The sequence below is a fragment of the Notechis scutatus genome, chromosome 2 (genome assembly GCF_049901735.1).
Source record: "Notechis scutatus isolate UNSWTSFEM ecotype Mainland chromosome 2, rNotScu1.2, whole genome shotgun sequence".
Classification (NCBI taxonomy): domain Eukaryota; kingdom Metazoa; phylum Chordata; class Lepidosauria; order Squamata; family Elapidae; genus Notechis; species Notechis scutatus.
Genome location: NC_142010.1, coordinates 242,609,885 through 242,629,470, shown reverse-complemented (window position 1 = coordinate 242,629,470; position 19,586 = coordinate 242,609,885). Strand labels below are relative to the sequence as shown.

At 36.0% G+C, this 19,586-nt stretch overlaps 1 protein-coding gene across 1 annotated transcript in view; it reads left to right on the top strand.

Annotated features, from left to right (window-relative positions):
- The first annotated feature begins 12,854 nt into the window (after positions 1-12,854).
- The window catches only part of NDUFS4 (NADH:ubiquinone oxidoreductase subunit S4), a 47,823-nt gene continuing 41,091 nt past the window's right edge, over positions 12,855-19,586 (top strand). Inside the window, exon 1 of the mRNA XM_026687391.2 lies at positions 12,855-13,040. Coding sequence (XP_026543176.1) covers positions 12,916-13,040 — 125 coding nt within the window. The 5' untranslated portion in view covers positions 12,855-12,915. The remainder of the gene's footprint in view (positions 13,041-19,586) is intronic.

The window sequence follows — 19,586 nt, the reverse complement described above, 5'->3', positions numbered from 1 at the left end:
CCCACATGCTACTACCCAGCACAATAGCCTGAGAATAGTCTTCATTCACCAATTTGGGTTGCTATTGAATTCATCCTCTTGTTCCAGGTCTTCACACTGAAAAACCATGACTGGAGAACCTTGTGAGCATTCAAGGAGAAGGAAATCTGGTGCTAATTGTGATGGGAGATTTTGAATCCAGTGAACTGACAGACAGATCACAATGAAGTTAGGATACAAATCAGGGACTTTATTCTCTCCTGCCTCTTTTTAGAAACTTTAACAAGAAGAGATTATGTCCAAGCCAAAGGATGCTAGACAGGATAAAATAAAAGCTGCCAATTTTAATGCTAGTATTTCTAAATGTATAGTAACAAATTATTCAACAGACTCGGAAAGATGAATATGTAATTTGCTTCCTTTTGATGTTAAATATAATATACCATTAATTATTAGTAAACAGTATGGCTTTTATTGGTGAAATTTTGAAGTTAATTAACCTTGTCTGTTTTATATGTCATATTTTTAGTAGTAGGAAATCCAATTTAGAATTAAACTCCACCTAGAGTTACCCTGAGGTAAGATAGTCGGCAAATAAATGTTATAAATATTTTATAACTATAAATAACTAAATCTAAAGGAAGATTTTAGATGCTAAAGGAAGATTTGCATGCAATTTCTCCTGTATTTTATTACTATTGCACTTGAGGTTGGGGAATTTTTTTTAAAAAAAAATATCAGTATTCTATACATACATAAAAAAGTTTTGTTTTACTGAGAACATTGTTTCCTATTAAATGATCTTCATTAAAAACATATGTAAGACCCAGTAAAGTCAAGTTTTTAGCAAGGTGTCAATAAGTTGACAATAATGAAGATCAGAATTACTAATATAGGAAGAAAATAATAGTGTGGTTGCAAGTCCTTAGAAAGAGAGTTAGTCCTGCCTTAGGCACAAAGCAGCTGGCTGACCTTGGGTCAGCCATGTTCTCTCAGCCCTAGCAAGGAGACAATGGCAAACCACTTCTGAAAAACCTTGCCAAAAAAAACCTGCAGGGACTTGTCCAGGCAATGTCTGAGAATCAGACATGAATGAATGTAAAAAAACATAATGCTAGTCTGGATTATGGCAAAATATTAATGGCAGACTTATCCTGATGGGGTTTACATATCCGGATGTACGGTGTGTTTAATAATAAGTACTACTGAGAAGAGAGCTAATTTGGTGAGTGGTTAAGGCATCAGGTTAAAAACTGGGAGACCATGAGCGCTAGTCTTCCTTTAGGCACAAATGCAACTGGGTGACCTTGGGCTAGTCACACCCTCTCAGTCCCAGGAAGAAGGCAATGGCAAACCACATCTGAAAAATCTTGCCTAAAGAACTGCAGACTTGTCCAGGCCATTGCCAGCAGTCAACATTTACTGAAAATCACAATCATAAATAAGGCCCTTAGAATAGTCCACTCACACAAGGCCATGATAGCTGAGATTTTTTTATTTTCCCGACCTGGCTTATTTGGAGAACAACAGTTGAAAAAAATGCATATAAAGTTCCAGGAAAGTATCTTTGGTTTTTTCAATATTTATTACATTTTACTTATTGTTATTATTTTTGTGGTCTTTTAATATTCTGATCCACAATTGGCTTGCTAAATATAGACAATGGATAGTTTGCCAGACTCTGATTCACTCTCATAAGATTTTTGCATGGTCACCAAATCTGTACATTTTCCCACAAATCTTTTTTTTTTTCAAAAATGAAAGAAAAGGACGTTGAAAGCAGACAGACAGGTGCTGCCAGATTTACAAATAAAGATAAATTGCATGTACCATTTGTTTCAGCTGTTGAATTGATGGTTGCATGCACATTCCACAACAGGTGTTTTCCAAGTCCAGTGCCCTCTCAGGCTGGCAAAGCTACACTGGAGTCAGATGCCGGCCTAAATCTAGCCCTGTTCATCTGCAAAAAGGAACCCTGTTTGTACAAGGGCAAACCTTCCAAGAAAGTCAGTAATTCTTTTTCTATTGCACTTAGAATGTCACTTTCCCCTCTAAATTCCCCCATTTTTCTTGGTCTTCCAGCTATAATAGTCTTTCTCCACAAGCCAGGAAAAATATGAAACTTGGAGTTAATCTTAAACTTTAGCAATATACAGTATATGGTTTAAAGAAATGTACTTTTAATCTTGAAAACAAATTCAGCCCATATCCTGTTTTAAATTGAGCCCTGTGTGTAATGAACCCAAAGTATATCTGGCAAGATATACGCATTAGAAAGTTTGTTTTGTTTTGTTATACAATATTATTTTGCTATCTTGTAAATCCAAAAGCTTTCCTGCATTCATTTTGAAGAGTCAACCTGCAGAATAAGTCAAATCTATGCATGTTTAATCAGAAATGCAGAATTTATGGCCTGATATCCATAATTATTGTTTATTTCTGCAAAAACTATTAATCTTAAGTGTAGTCCTAGCCACTGTTATTTTCCAGATCAGAAAAGCAGGCTAATGTGTCATTGCCACCTACATTTATTACTCTTCAAAAGAAAATAATTGAAGCTTAGACTTCTAACAAACTTCATTGTTAATGTGGTCCCCCTCAATTTTTCCTTCATGGTATTCTCAGCAATGCTAAACAAGTAGATATACCCATTATTTTAATTTCATGTAGTGCCACCAATCAAACGTTGTTCTTCACTACTAGGAAAAATTGAAAGGATGATTGGAACCACTGCCTAATGCTTCCATTCCAGCACGTATACAAGGGAATCTACCACAGGTGGTCCAGATTCTCCTAAGCCATCTCAGACCAAGGTACATAAGAGCTATAAGTAAAAAGAATAGATCTGACAGAAACATAAACTACTTTCATTATGGCAAAGTGAAGGTGACCATTTTCATGTAACATAGTCATTTTTTTATATAAGTACATTTAACATTTGTTCTTAAGAGACTAAATTAACTTCTATTACATAAGTAGCTTTTGGAATTTAAAGTTTCACTCTACAAATCCATGAATAACAGATTATACATCAAGATCTACCTAAGTAAAAAAATTGTTTTGAATGTAAATGGAAGCATGTCATTTTAGGACCTAGTTTAATATCCTTTGTTAGGGAGTTCTCCAGGCTGAATATCATATCTAAGAAGACTCCCATGTGCTCATGCAATGAACATTTGACAGCAGAGCATCTTTACACATATCTGAAAGATCAGGAAGAAATGGTGTTAGAATATGCAGTTTTCCAGACTCCATGATCCTAAGCATCTGGCATTAGAAATTATAACTAGCGTTTTCAATTATGCATGGGAAAATGGCTGATTGTCACTCATATATTTGGATGTATTTTCATCTAGATTGGCGAAGAAATTTTAATGTCATTAAAGTTGAAAATATAAAGGATGTGTACAGTAATGTTTAATTCAGCTGCATATTAACTAATGTAATTTCATGGGTAATTTAAATTACTGTATTAACTAAATGACATTTATGCAAAACTAAAGTTATAAATTCAATAAAAAGAGCAACATAATTATTTTTTATAAATTTCATAAACTAATGGGAATTACAATAATCTTTGATGCATTCAGTCTTATTTAAGTCTGATTTTCTGATTTTTTACAGAAGTGGTGATCAGTATTAAATGTTTGTTTGACTTCTTTTGAAATATTAATGGAAAGGGAAAAATAATTTGCAATGTAAATAATATAGGACAGCTATGATAGGAACAGGTCTGTAACAATAATGCATACATGAAAGACACTTTTAAATAAAATTGATACTTCATAACTTCCCCAGAGTTCCATTGATAAAATTTGGAATAGTAGTATTAAAAAATAACATTGCCTCATGCAATTAACACTCTTTTAACAAGAACGCCTAAATTACAACTTGTTTTGACCAGAAGAATCAGTTTAGGCAAATTATTGATGAGCAGACAGAGGAAACCTTGATAAATGAATAATGAAAAATGTGCATTTGTAATTGTAAAAGATGACATGTTGTGATGTGAACTGTATTGTAATAGGAATTCTCATGTTGCAGATTAAAATGACAGAAATAAATAAGGTAAACCTAAAATAAGGTAAAGAAATACTGTCTAGGATATATATAGATTTTGCAAAATATAATTTGCAGAAGGTGTTTTCAAGGATGGTGCCTCTCAAAAACAAGAACTTGATTGCATGGGCTAGAGAATTAATGTCACTTTTGCTTTGCCAATGCTTCCTGTTGGGTTAAGAAGTCTTTTCTTCTCTATGACAGAATTCTGCAGCTGAATGCTTGATAATGTTGAAGGGCTATTAATATGCTAAGCCTTTTAATAGCATGGGCTACCACCATCCTGTTCTCTCCCTGGTTTATAATTTGACTTAAAGAAATGTAAGCTTGTATAATTTAAGTTGATATAATTTAAAATCTAATATATATTAACAAAAATGGAATCACTTTTTGATAAGCTTATCAGATTACTTTTCTGTAGTGAAGTATAAATTTCACTTCACTGTGAAAAAAGAAGAATCACATGATTATTACTTACTCTTGAAGTTTGGATCTCTACTTAGGTACTGTAAAATACAAAAAAAATCTCATTTATATATTGTTGTTTTGGTAATGTATTTATAGTATTTCGGTATAGTAGTATAATAATTATTATACTTCCCCCACATTTCATTTTATTGCATGGTTAGAATGATAATGAATGTTTGGACAATTGGAATTCCTTATTAATTAAGAACACAGGTGGATCTAGTTAATTTCTTGGGTTGTAAACCAACAATGTATTTCGCTAGACAATGCCAAAACAGAAGATCCAATGGATTTTCTGGAGCTTATTGTGTAGGACATGACAGCAGCAAAGAGTTGCAATCATATACTTGTGTCCAAAAATCAATCCTCCTAAAGTGGCTTCTCAGGAAACTGAAGATTATCCAAGAACCTTAAGATGCTATTCAGTTATGGCTAGCAAAAATAACTGCCCACCCACCCAACTTGTTTCAGGTTTAGGAGATCACAAGAAAAGATAGCTCCATTGGTGAATAAACTTCAATGAATTCAATATGTCTCACTTTTCAATAGAAGTATACATTGTTAGGGGTGTTAAAGGCTGGAATGTGAGAGGTGAGATATGACATATTTCCATTTTAATTTATATCCTGCACTTCATGATTAACATATGTTGCCTAATTGCCTGATAAGAAGAAACAAATACAAAAGTCAAGAACACCATATTTATTCAAAAATAGATAGAAAGAAAAAATTACCAATACAATATTCTCAAGAATTTACAAAATATACTTACATTTTTTTTAAAAAAAATAAATCATTGGAAAATAAACTGTCTTCCTTTTAGGTAACTACAGTAAGGCATATAACAAAATGCAATGTACTGGAATGGCAAGCAGATTGAAACTGCTTCTGAAACATTAAAAACAATCGTATAAATATATACCTGCACTATACAACTGTTCTTATCGTTTGCAAACAAAAGCAGTCCTTTAAATCAGGAGTTCCTAAACTTTTGCCATCACACCTCTCTTTTATATAATCTTAACATACACATCTCTCCTAAAAATCCCAACACTAAAATGAACACAAATGAACAATGGGAAATTCAAGAAAGATGGATTTTATTATAACAATGTAATTAAAAAATTCTTCACATCTCCCCTGGATGGTGTCTGCACCTCCCTAAGGGTGGTATTTGGAAAAACCTGCTTGAAGTGGTTATTCCATCTGATGGAGAAACGTATAGCATAGATAGCAATGCTGCATTGCTAGCCACACCTGACAAGTATAGATTAAAACATTGCATTAATTAATTATTGTCAAAGTTCACCGAAGAATGCAGTAACAGCCAGATTACACAAATTGCTATTAAGGTCTACTGCGCCTTGAGTGAGGTGAGGATGTTATTTGAACATCTAATAGCAACATGCTGAACTATGGATTGCGTGGGAAGATCACTGATGAGTTATTTCATGGAGCTAAGAAACAATTTCATGTAATTTAGAAATAAGACTGATGATTTTAGAATGTTAGGATGCTTTATGCTACATGATTTAATCCTAAACCAAAGGATAGGAACTGGATTTTTGTACTCATTTATTAAAATATATCCTAACGCAGCTGAAGATTTACTTACAATTAAAAATAACCTCTCTCAGCGTGTTTTTCAAGACTCTCAAGGCATTGAGACTTCATACAATATCAAATCAACAGTGGTTCAGCAGGTAGTTGCTTTTTCTCACATACTTCTTGTTTGCTGTTGCTTCTCTTTTAAAACTATGCATTCATTTGAAACTTCTAGACAATTATTCAATAAAACAATTTACAGATGGATCACAATAAATAGACTATTAAATAGCAACAAACATTTATCTACTCTGTCTACTTGTCTATGTCCTTGTCCATTTTTTTAAGCTGGATTGTTTTGAAAAACAAGATTAGAAGGGGATTTGGGGACATCACATGTACTAGCCAATCGGCACTATCCACAGCTGGCTTTTATTGCAAATTTGTTAAGGCTTCTTTTCAGAGCTCAAGCCAGGAAGTGAAAGGTAATGCAAGTTTCCAGCTCAAGCCTAGCGCTCTGAAAATGTTTACATAAGCCTTCACCTTTAGTGCTAATAGGAAATAGAGCCAAACTTAGAGACACCACATTCAAACATGGGCATCTCAGGTAACACAGCAAAGAAAGATCTTTGGCTCAACAGCTGTGCTGATGGCCTGTTGACAGCCCTTGAGGAAAAGGGAGGGGGAAGGAACAGACTGTTGAAAATATCAGACATTCTAAAGATGGATCAGCGAAAAGAGAGTCTATTTAGCATTGAGCTGGGAGCTCTAGTAGACAAGGCATCCGTCAAATGTACAATATGCTGGGGCTTTGCTAAACCAGTTTGAAAAGTCTCTGTTTCTTCCTACTACCAGACTTCAAAAAGAACAACAAAGAGAGATTTTCTTCTCAGCAAAGAACGATTAGCATTTAACATTATTATCTACCAAGTTGTGTCTGATTTACGCTGCTTGAGGCACAAGAGCCATTATGAGTAGCTTCTCTCTTATTGTTCACAGGGCTCAAGTCTGACTTAGGCACGCCCAAGATATTAAAAAACAAGATCTCAAAAAAGAACTTAGAGCATATGGTTCTAAAAATTCAAAGACAAAAATCTGTTCTACCTCATTTTCCTCAGGGAAAACATAACCAAATATACCCCCATGGAAGAAGCTATTAGAAAGAGGGGGCTTGTTTGTGTAGTGAATGGAAGAAAAGAGAAAAAAAGAAAAGAAAAAAGAAAAGAGTAAATCCCTGCCTTACATCAAACAATGTGAACAGTCTCTAAATACTGTCAACCACTAACCAAGCCTGAAACAAATTTAACTTTGGAAACTGTAGTGGCCCACCATTCACTCATCCTGCTGGTTTGAAGTGGAAAAAAGTACCTGATAGGTCAGCAATATTAGTTTATAAAAGAATTTTAGCTGCCTTCCTAAACTTTATAAAAAGTGACAGACATAAACATAGAAACATAACTGGGGTGGGGAGGTCTTCAGAATTGTTTTATAAAATAGTAGATGTCAACAAACCTATTTTTTTAACAGTACATAAGTATCAGGAACAAAGAAATGCAATTTTAAAATCTTTAAACACCGAAAATTTCTTTTCTTTCTTTCACTTTTTATTTTTAAGTGATCAACTGTAGCATATGAATATTGTACCAAGAAGAAAACTAGTGATGCAACTCCTTTGCATTTCCCAATTGCTTATAGCAAAAAAACTTCACATAAATGATCGGCATTATAAGCAGAACCAAATACAGGTAGTTACAGCTTAAAGCACTCGTGCCATAACAACAGCTGCTCCAATCCATAATGTGTCATAATTTTGTTTTCTGATGTTTAACATTGTATATTACTGGCTGCTGCTGAAAAACCTGAGCACTTCAGGTTATGTGCAATGTTGTTAACTTATTGTGGAGAAGGAGAGGTAAGAACTTAGAACTGGCATTTGTGATTATCAATTGACCCAATACAGGTAGTCCTCATCTTACAACCATTCATTTAGTGACTATTCAAAGTTTATAATGGCCCTGAAAAAAATGACTAATAACCAGTCATCACATTTACAATTGTTGCAGCATCCTCACCATCACATGATCAAAATTTGGATCTTTTGCAGCTGTCATGCATTTATAATGGTTGTAGTGTCCCAGGGTCATGTGATCACCATTTGTGACTTTCCCAACTGTCTTGCTTAATGATCACATGATTCATTTAACAACTATAGTGATTTCCTGAACAACTGTGGCAAAAAAGTTAGATGTGACTAACAACCGCCTGACTTGAAATTAAATGAAAATTCTGGTATCAGTTGTGTTGTAAGTTAAGTTCTTCCTGTATTGGCCCTATCCAAAAAAAATGGCCTAAAATTATTTGAATAAATATTGTTATAAAATACACAGTGGAAGAAATATATATTTTGGAAAAACAGTCAATTGAAACATTTAAACCCATTATAAAAATATGCAACTTATTTCATATGAAGTTCAGCAATTGTAAAAAACCTACATATTGATGATCTGCTGTTTGTTCATCATTCAGTAGGGAGATTAGAACTATAACTAAGGAGTAGGACCATAACACAGAATATTCATGTAGCTCCATGATAGTATTGAGGGATGGGATCATGACTGAAGAAAAAAAAAGGCCATGTTTTTGATACAAACTTGCTCAGTCTCCAGAACTTTTAAGAATTTCTATATCTATATTCGATCTTGGAGAACTATTCTTGGTCAGAGTAAAAGAAGCTGGGTTAGAAGGACCTCCAACCATCATCAGAAAACAGTTTCCTGAAAGAGTGCAAAATATATCTCCTAAATGCTATTCCACTGTTGCTTAATAAAATGTGGTGGGTTTATAGCTGATATACAAATCACAGTTATTTGGTTTTTGTTGTCAGCAATACTCAAATGATTTAATATTGTTGGATAGTTGCTATGATTCATTGAAGATGTTGCACAGTTGTTATATTCAGAAGAATCTCCATTCCATTTCATTTATACCCTTTTCCACATTACTGCCTGTTAAGGTGGACTTTTACAAAAATTGGAAATAAGCTGCTATTTAAAGCGATCTTTTCTGACTTATTTGGGGAGAAAGGTTATGATTGAAAGGCTTATATGTATGTGGCTTCAAAATGACGCACGTTAAAATGAATTGTATTTTATATTTTACTTTCTTTGGCAGACTCAGGGGAAAGGAGGAATTTTCTCACAAGACTATGCCATATGCTTGGTTGCATATGAAATGGACAATGTAGCAGAAGTTGCCTGTTTTTAATTTTTCCTTTCCTCCATGGACTGTGATATTTTATGGAAGAATCATACAAAAGGGACTCTCTCTCTCTCTCTCCCTCTCTCTCTCTCTCCCTGTGTGTGTGTGTGTGTGTGTGTGTGTGTGTGTGTGTAGTAAAATTAGAACCAGATAATTCTGACTTCATGGTAAATTTAATATGCAGTCCAGCAAGCTTAACAGATCTCCCACTCCCTTCCATTCCCATACACTCTTTGACTATTGGAGAGTACATAAAATCATAAATAAAATATCAGATGCTTACCCCCATTTATTTTGAATTATGCAAATTGTATGAGTGTAAAAATAAGATCTGTTGTTACCTAACACAATTGCAAAGTAAGTTCAGTTGGGCTTTTAAAAAATCCAAAAGAGCAAGGGAAAGAGTTATTATTTTCTTTTATTGAAATTCTTAGAGTCAGGAAAAATAGCTTTGCATGTGGAAGTAACTAAGTGGTAAAAAAAAGGACTGCTTCTTTCTTATTTTTTGGATCAATCAAGTGTTGGTTACAACAGAATTGACCAATTGGCTTGTTGCCTGATCCTGACATCATGAGCTAAAAGAGCTAACTGGCTTTCATGCCCAAGGTAAAACTAGAAGTCACAGGCTCCTGGTTTCTAGCTCTTGCTTTGTTTGTGTCTATGTGTACAATTTATATCTATGTCTGTATGTGTATGCATCTGTCTGTCTGTCTGTCTGTCTATCTAACTATCTATCTATCATCTGCCTTTCATCCATCCATCCTTCCTAAAGGTGCTTAGTTGGGAACAGCTCCAGTTAATCATATTGAGGCTTACTCTAAAAAATAAATGCAGCAGGTACATATGCACATACTGTTTAGAAGATACTGGGGAAAATATTTACAGAATTCAGTTGAACTTTCATTAAATATGCAGCAAACTAGTCCAGTGCTATTTAAATAAAGTTCACACCAAATCTTTCAAGACTAAACATTTCATTATTGCATAACTTTCATCAATCAGCTCATGAAATATCATAGTGAATTACTGTCAACATGCCAGGGACAGTGGCCAATTTTTTCTCTCAAATCTTGTGCAACAGTTTGATCTGTAGCAACGTATACTCCAAAAAGCTTCCTAAGAGTAGAGCAATTTGACAGCAGAAACAATTACCCAGAGAGGTAGTTAGGGCCCCTTCACTGGATGTATTCAGCAGTGAACTCCCTTTCGCTGGCTAAGGACATACAAATAACTCTGCTGAATCAGCCCAAGAGTCATCTTAATTCAATAGTTTGTTTGTCACAATGTTTAAACCAGAGGTCTCTGGCTTCTCACAAGCTGGAGAGATGTCTTATCCTGTTGCCTTAATTTGAGGAATTAAATGGTGTTTTCTCTATTTCTATGAATTTTAGGCCTGCTAGAACTGTTATGAACTGGGAGCACACTGCGAGTTCAGAAGTGGTCCTAAGAATAGTATTTGATTACCTGCATTGTCTCTTCAAGCAGCATTTAGCATGGACATCTGGAGTAGGAAAGAAAAAGGGGCAAATGATACAGTATATGGCGTCTTAGGTGATCCTTGAGCTTGGTTGTTTTCTTGCAGACATTTCATTACCCAACCTGGTAACATCTTCAGCGTAAATATTATCTTCTTTTGATAAAGTATGTGTTGTAGTACAAAGGCATATAGGAAGGACTGGCAGCCCAATTCTGCCAGTACATGCAGAGAACAGGACTGTATTTACATAACACAGTAAATCAGAAGTTCCCAGTCTGAGGGCCTGTCATAACTGGGAGACAGCCTCCAAAAATATGAATTTAAAAAATGCAATATGATAGGAAAATTATTAATTTGGATACTAATTATACAGTACTAACTGGTTTAGTTTCAATCAACACTAAATGTAGTGAAACAAAACCAATTTTAGATTCTATCCTTGCTTTATTCCTCTTTTTGGAGTGTAATCCAAACCACATCTGGATATGCTACTAGGGTATGTGTTACAAACCAAAATGGCTATATTCACACGTGGTGTGGTGTGTAATCTAACCTAAAAGTAAGAAATATAGCATTGTATGCTGTCGAGAGGCAGGGAAACAAAGTGAATGATTTGCTAATTTAATGTTTCAACCAAAGCTACTTATTTACTAAATAGCCAGGGTGATCGTGTTCATGCATCACACCAACAAGCAGACCACAATGTTTAATTATTTCTACAGCATCCTTTCTTATAATTTTAATAACACAGGAGTAGCTGAGTAGGGATGCAGAGTGCGTGGTTACAGATGCTCCTTTTAGTATTTTAGTTTTAAAATACTGTGTCCTTTTCTGGGAAGGTCAAAGTGGTTCATAGCCTTAAGTAGGCATATAAATTATATATACTTCTCCCTCTATATTTATAATACACACACACACACAAGAAACTCAATTTTATGAATTAAAATGTTAAATTGCAATATTGTGAGTATTAATCTATATCAGGGATTGGCAATTAATTTTCCCAAAGGGCCACATGAGAAACTGGACTGTTGTACAGGGCTGAACCAACAGGAATACACACATGGTGTAGTTATTTACATTTGATTTTTCATTTTCGATTGAACCTTGTGGGCCAGTTAGGGAAAGTCAAAGTGGCAAATGTGGCAGGGAGAGGGGCATAAAATGTCAATGTCTGATCTATGTTATCACTCATGACAAAAAGTTTTATTTATTTGCTGAATCAGAAAGCAGCTATAAAATAATGACTGATATTTAGAGGGAATAAATATTAAGTGCTCCTCAGTTGAAGGATTACATTGCATCTCAATTTCTTCAAGATCTGGGTTTAAAATCATCCAGTTGTACCAGGTAATTAAACGGAATAGCCTCAAACCTATCTTCTCTTCTTCTGACCTCACCATTCAGAAAACCACCCAGGAGCTGCAGAATTATTTCATAAAATATGGATGCAGTTAAAATAATAAACACATGCAGAAGTGCAGTGCAATCAAATCGAAATATAAGGAACCATTCCTCCTAGGCAGGGAATGGATCAGGTACAGGAAAGTCAGTTTTCTCCCTACGACAAAATACACATTTCTGTTCCTAGCAACATGCATCACCATTTCGTGGTAGACAGTATGCACGTTTTATGCCAAATGATATTTTCCTGATGCATTTCCTTCAAAAATAATTGAGGTACCTATCTAGCTACCCTAGTTGCAATTCTATACGCGTCTTCCATGGAAGAGGTCCCATAAAATGCAAGTGTTTATTCGTCTGTAAACCGACATAACAGGAAGATTATTATGAACACCCAGAACGCCTAAAACGAACTTGCTTCTTTTCGGGGGCGCTGCAAGAATCGTGGGTAATGATTTAATTCCCCGACTTCTGAAACCACTTCCTAAAGCTTCGCCTTCTACCCAAGGCTATATTACCCCCGAAGTATTGTCCTCATACATCGCCCAGCCCGCCATCAGCCCGCCCTTTATTTTGCATTGGCCGTAACCACCCTCCAAACCCGCCTTCTTCGTCTGCTCGGCCAGCGCCGGAGATTTCAGTGACCTCGCTTCGCGTTCTTGACGAGGACGGAGATAGTTTGTCCCTAGCGGCACTCCTTCCCGGAAGCAGCTGTTCGCACCATCATGGCGGCGGTGCTGCTGCTGCTGCGGGAGACCTCAATGACAACGGCTGCGGCGAGACACCTGCTGCGCGGGGGAGGAGGAGGAGGAGGAAGAAGGAGCGAAGCTGTCCTCGCCATTGGAGCCAGGTATCTATAGAAGGGGAGGGTGGCTCCTTGGGTAAGCGGATCCCCCCCCCCCATCGCATCTTTGCCTGCCCCGCGAAAGTCGGAGAGGTGAAGGCGTTTAGCCGCACCGGCAACGTTTCTCCGGCTGTAAAAGCTGCGTTCCCCATTTGGAATCCCCTCAGGAGCCCCCGGCGAAGCGGACTTTATCCCGCCCTCTGCCACCTCTGAGATTGGAGGGAGGGGTAGCGGAAGGCAGGCTGTCAAAAGAAAGCGGACGATGCGGCATCATGAGTAGAAACCAGGCGGGGATGCTCCTAAATAGTAGAATTTCTCAGGCGTGCGTGAAACGTTTTGCGTGTTGATCGGATTCCTACTACACGTGGTTGCAGGCTGAAACAGGGAACCTTGAAATCTACGCAATGGAGGCTATAGGGCTGTGTCGTCATCAGTCCAAATCGGATGGTCACAGCAGTCATTCTGATAGTGCTACCTTGTCTGATTCTCTGCAGAAGGAGAAAAAAATGAAAACTTAAGTTTTCGCGGGTACTTACATGTATGGTATTCAGCTTTGTTCGGGTATTTTCCCACATCATTGTAGTTGTACTTTTAAAGTTGTAGCAATGTTTTGGCAGAATCTCATCTGCCATCATCAGGCTTCTGTATTCTGTACAGACAGACACAGTACAGAAGCCTGATGATGGCAGATGAGATTCTGCCGAAACGTTGCTACAACTTTAAAAGCACAACCACAATGACGTGGGAAAATACCCGAACAAAGCTGAATAATATATATATATATGTATATATGTATATATATGTATGTGTGTGTATATATATATATATATGTGTGTGTGTGTGTGTGTGTGTATAATATATATGTATGTATGTATGTATATATATGTATATATTATGTATATGTACATAATAGAGACCCAGAAGATGAACAGACCCATGGAACAGCTGTCCTGCCCTACATAAGAGGCACTACAGACAAAATTAGTAAGATACTATACAGACACCACATCAAGACTGCCTTCAAAACAGACAGAAAAATAGCAGCCATCCTCAGAAACCCCAAAGACAAAATTGACCTGGAAAACCAAGGCATATACGAAGTCCCCTGTGCATCATGCCCGGCCACATACATTGGACAGACCAATAGAAGAATAAGCACCCGCCTGGATGAACACAAAAATGCAGTCAAAAAGCTGGAACACACTTCCTCACTAGTCCAACACATGGAAGCCACAGGTCATAGCATCAACTTCAATGGCACCCAAACCCTAGCCACTATAGAAAACCCCAGCCACAGAATCATCAGAGAAGCCATAGAGATTGAAAAAAGACCTGAAAGCATGAATAGAAGAGATGATTCCACCAGACTGTCAATTATTTGGAAGCCTGCACTCACAAACAAAAAAAATCTCCACACAACAAGCCAGGCAAACACCTGCGCACAAACAGATCCCCCCTGATACCTCCAGCTCAAACACACCCAACCAGGCACACAGATGAAACCTAGCTTCCTAATAAATAATAGCCGTCCATTTACTCGGAGCTAAGCTGCACTAAAAGCCTCCAATACAGGAACACAATGTTGCCAGCCAATCAAGACAAAAAAAAAAAAGCCACAAAACAGACAGAAGATATTAGAAACACCAATCAAGCAGAACACAGCAAACTCCAAGACCAATAAACACAGACCAAGACTCCCAACCAATCAGGATGAAGAAAAAAACCATTCTGGCACAGCAGTAGGCTAGCCCCAAATTTAAAACTGAAACAACTGTAAGGGTCTGACTCACAGACGAACACAATACAGAAGCCTGATGATGGCAGATGAGATCCTGCCGAAACATCGCTACAACTTTAAAAGCACAACTATAATGACGTGGGAAAATACCCAAACAAAGCTGAATAACATACATACATACATACATACATACATACATACATACATATACATAAAAAATTCTTTATTGGCCAAGTGTAATTGGGCACACAAGGAATTTGTCTTGGTGCATATGCTCTCAGTGTACATAAGAAAAAATACTTTTGTCAAGAGTCAAGAATCATCAGGTACAACACTTAATAATAGTCATAGGGTACAATAAGCAATCAAATCATACCAAGAAACAGTCAATATAAATTGTGCGGTTGCAAGCAACAATGTTACAGTCCTACAGTCACAAGTGGGAGGGGATGGGTGATAAGGAGTGATGAGAAGATTAATAGTAGTGCAGACTTTTGCAGTTCCTTTTCTTTTTTAGATTCCAGGGCTTGTGAAAAAAGTGAGCACTATCTGAAAGTAATAACTATCCATTCAGAGTCACCTTGTAGGAGAGATGGGCGGCATAAAAATGTAATAAAATGTTATTCTTTCTAGTAAATAGCCAACTGAATCAAGTTTTATCTACAGAAATTTGCAGATCCCTTTCTTTTTTAGATTCCAGAGTGTATGAAAAAGTGACAACTACCTAGATGTAATAACTATCCACTCAGAGTCACCTTATAGGGGAGATGGGTAACATAACAATTTAATAAAATAGTCAATTGAATCAAGTTTCATCTGCAGAAATGATACTCTTAAAATTTCAAAACATATAAGGGGTATTAATAATTTTTATCATGGTTAAGTTTCTAAGGCATCAGGCCTCTCTTTAGATAGATTTAGATTTTTGTTCAGAATATATATATAGAGAAATATATATAGAGAAAGTAAAATGCATATATAAAAAGCTTATCAATTATTTCACATAAATAGCTGGTCTGTTATTTATGGACAGTATACTGCAAAAGTTTGGGTATTTAGAAATGAGTTTTTGAGTAGACAAGAAGTTTTATGCTTCTGATGCTATGATAGATAGACCATTGTTTTTTTTCTCTAGAACAATATTGTTCATGATTTTGTCTTCCATTCCGTCATTTCCAATTCTCTCCAAGACTTCTGGGCAAGTTCCTGCCTTTTCCCTGGCAAGGCTTTTCAGAAGTGGTTTGCCATTGACCCCTTCCTAGGGCTGAAAGAAATTGACTGGCCCAAAGTTACCCATCTGGATTTGTGTTTAAGGTGGGACTAGAACTCACCATTTCCCAGTTTCTAGTCCGATGCTTTAAACTTTACATCAAACTGACTCATGATCTTTTTATTTCAACATAAAAATTAGATACAATTAGCAATAAAATTCTCTCCACCCAGAGTGTAAAACTATTTTTCTTAACTTTCCCAAATGAAAGTTTTCAGAAATGTTAGACCATTGAAAACAATGTTGAAGAATTTATAGCCAAAATCCAATTAGCTCCAAGTATTCTATTACTGAAAATTAGTACACAACATGATGTATATCCCAGTGTTATTTGGAAAGTTGTAAAAACACCCTAATTGTATATGCCTGCATACAATATGATACTTTACAATAGCGTGGCCCACGGGCTGAATGCGTCACACACTGGCCACACTCACACCCGGTTTAGCGAAGGGTAAAAAGTCATGATACGTTACATGATGCCATGACAATGCGAGTTTGACACCCCTGCTTTACATTAATGAAAGAGATGTCTTTCATAATGCAAATTGTACATTATGTTTCATTCCATTGCTAAAAAGCTAAGCAATTCCTTGCAAGAGAAGCATTTGGTGTGGTTGTTTGTGTAATATTCTTTAACATCTCTTAAGTAGTATAAAATCAGACATTAGAAGCATACTTTTTATTTATTTATTTATTTGATTTGTCAATCACTTATAAGATAATAGGTATAAGTATAAACATAATTATGAATACATGAAATGGATACATATAAGAAAAATAAAAAGAAACAATAGGACAGGGACGGTAGGCACGTTGGTATGCTTATGCACGCCCCCTACAGAACTCTTAGGAAAGGGGTGAGGTCAATAGTAGACAGTCTAAGGTTAAAGTTTTGGGGTTTAGGGAAGAAACCACAGAGTCAAGTAGAGTATTCCAGACATTGAGCACTCTGTTGCTGAAGTCGTATTTCCTGCAATCAAGTTTGGTGCGGTTTACCTTGAGTTTGTATCTATTGTGTGCTCTTGTATTGTTATGATTGAAGCTGAAGGTAGGACATTGCAATGTATGATTTTATATACTATACTTAGATTGGACCGAAGGCGGCGTAGTTCTAGGTTTTCTAGGTCTAGAATTTCAAGTTTGATGGCATAAGGTATTCTGCAACGAGTAGAGGAGTAGAGAATTCTTCTTGTGAAATATTTCTGGACTTTCTCAACTGTGTTAACATCAGATACGTAATGCAGGTTCCAGACTGATGAGCTCTATTCAAGTATTGGTGTAGCAAATGTTTTGTATGCTCTGGTTAGTTATATTACCAGAGAAAAAGCTATGTAGGATTAGGTTAACTTTTAATGCCTTTTTGGCTATGTAGTTACAGTGGGCTCTAGCAATTAGAGATGAGTATTCCAAGGTCCTTGACAGAGTTTGGATCATCAACAAGGTCTTGACTATTCAGCTTGTATTTTATTTTCTGATTTTTTTTGCCAATATGTAAGACAGAGCATTTATTTGTTGAGATTTGAAGTTGCCATTTGATTGACCATTCTGATACATAGTCAAGATCTTTTTGAAGGGTAGCAGTATTGTCTGTGGTGTTGAATAGCTTTACATCATCAGCAAAGAGAACGCAGTTGCTCTTAATATGATTACAGGGGTCATTTATGTAGAGTATGAAGAGAGTTGGTCCTAGAACACTGCCTTGAGGGACACCACTGTTGACAGGTACAGAATTTGATAGGACGCTCCCAATTTTGACCATTTGTTGTCTGTTTGCCAGGAATGCTTCTATCCAGTTATTCAGTTGTCCAGAGATACCATAGGATTTTATTTTTAGGAGTAGTTTGTCGTGTAGCACTGAATCAAAGGCTTTACAGAAGTCTATGTAGATTGCGTCTATTGCTTTGCCCTGGTCGAGTTGTGTTGTCCATATGTTTTTGCAGTGTAAGAGTTGCACATTACAGGATAGTTTTTTTCTGAAACCAAATTGTTTATTGGAGAGTAGGTTGTTTGTCTCTAAGTGGAGGATGATGGATTGGTTAATAATTGATTCCATGACTTTACAGGTGACGCAGCATAAGGAGATTGGTCTGTAATTTTCAACTAGGCTTGGGTCTCCCTTTTTGAAGATGGGGATGACTGTGGCTTGTGACCATAGGTTTGGCAAGGAGCTGGTCCTGAAAGATTTTTCAAAGATTATGTTAAGAGGTTCGGCTATGGCAGTGGATAGCTTTTTTAAGAAGTAGGCACATATTTCATCCGGTCCAATAGATAGAGATGGTTTTAGATTGCGTAGTGCTTTTTCAACATTGTCTTCTGTAAAATCGATATGTATTATATCATTGTAGTTGTCTGTGGTTCGACTAGGAAATACTGGGCATGATCCATTGCTGTTTACAAATACTGAGCCGAAGAATGTGTTAAAGATGTTGGCTTTAATGGTGTCGTCGTTGCAGTCTTTACCATTAGGTCCTTTCAGGGGTGGCTATTCTTAATTAAAAGCTAGTTCATCATTTTGCAAGATAGAATGCTCATTTTCAAATCTAAGATGGTAGTATATCCCTAATTTCTGCCAAGTATCCATTAAATCAAAATGCAGAAGAACATATTATGAAGAATATATCATGGATATAATTAATTTGCAGTCCAAATTCTACAAAGTGTTATTTCTTTATTCTTATAGTTGTGACAGTATTGTTCTGCAGCAAAGAGTCCTCTTTGACCAATCTGGTTTTTTAAACCAGTCGTTATATCTCAACCAGTCATTGACATTCCAAGAATGTTATTCATATCAAAACACATATTTGATTGTTGGTATGAGAAACCCCAGCTTTAACATCTTTGTATCCAAAAATAACTGGTATTTTCAAACAGTATTTGAAATTAGTTTTTCAGTCAGTAAGCTTGATGATAACACAGATATTTTTGAAAGTAGGAAATAAACTTAATTATATTTACATAGTTTTTGAACTTTTACATTAAAATGTAATTATTTTAGATCAAACTACAAATGCCCAGCCAGCTATTGCTAACTCGAGCTTATATTTTATAAAATTCACTTGATCCATGAACTCTTCTCACCATTCTGTTATTCAGAATAATAATTGTCTTTCAATGTAGCACTTAAAATGGATCAAGTGCATTTCATTCAGTGGCTTGCTAAAAGCATTGAAATATTAGGTATATAAGTTATAAGTTAACAATATTAGGAATAATTTACACAAACTGTTTATTCAAAAGAGCCATCAGTCTAAGGAACCTTGAAACAAAACAATATTCGAATGATACTTAGCTTTACTTATTGTAAATTTTCCATCAATTGTTGTGAACTAATGAGTAAATCCAGATTAAATTTAAAGTCTTCTTCAATTTGACTTTGATTCCTGATGATTCATGGACATATCCATGGCATTTTTGAAGTGGTTTGATGGTTTCTTGATTCCCCCCCTCCAACATCCCAATTCTAAATCAAATAATTTGATATCAAATAATTTATTCTTCAAATGCATATGAAAATAAAAGGGTAGGTATTGAAAAATCAAAA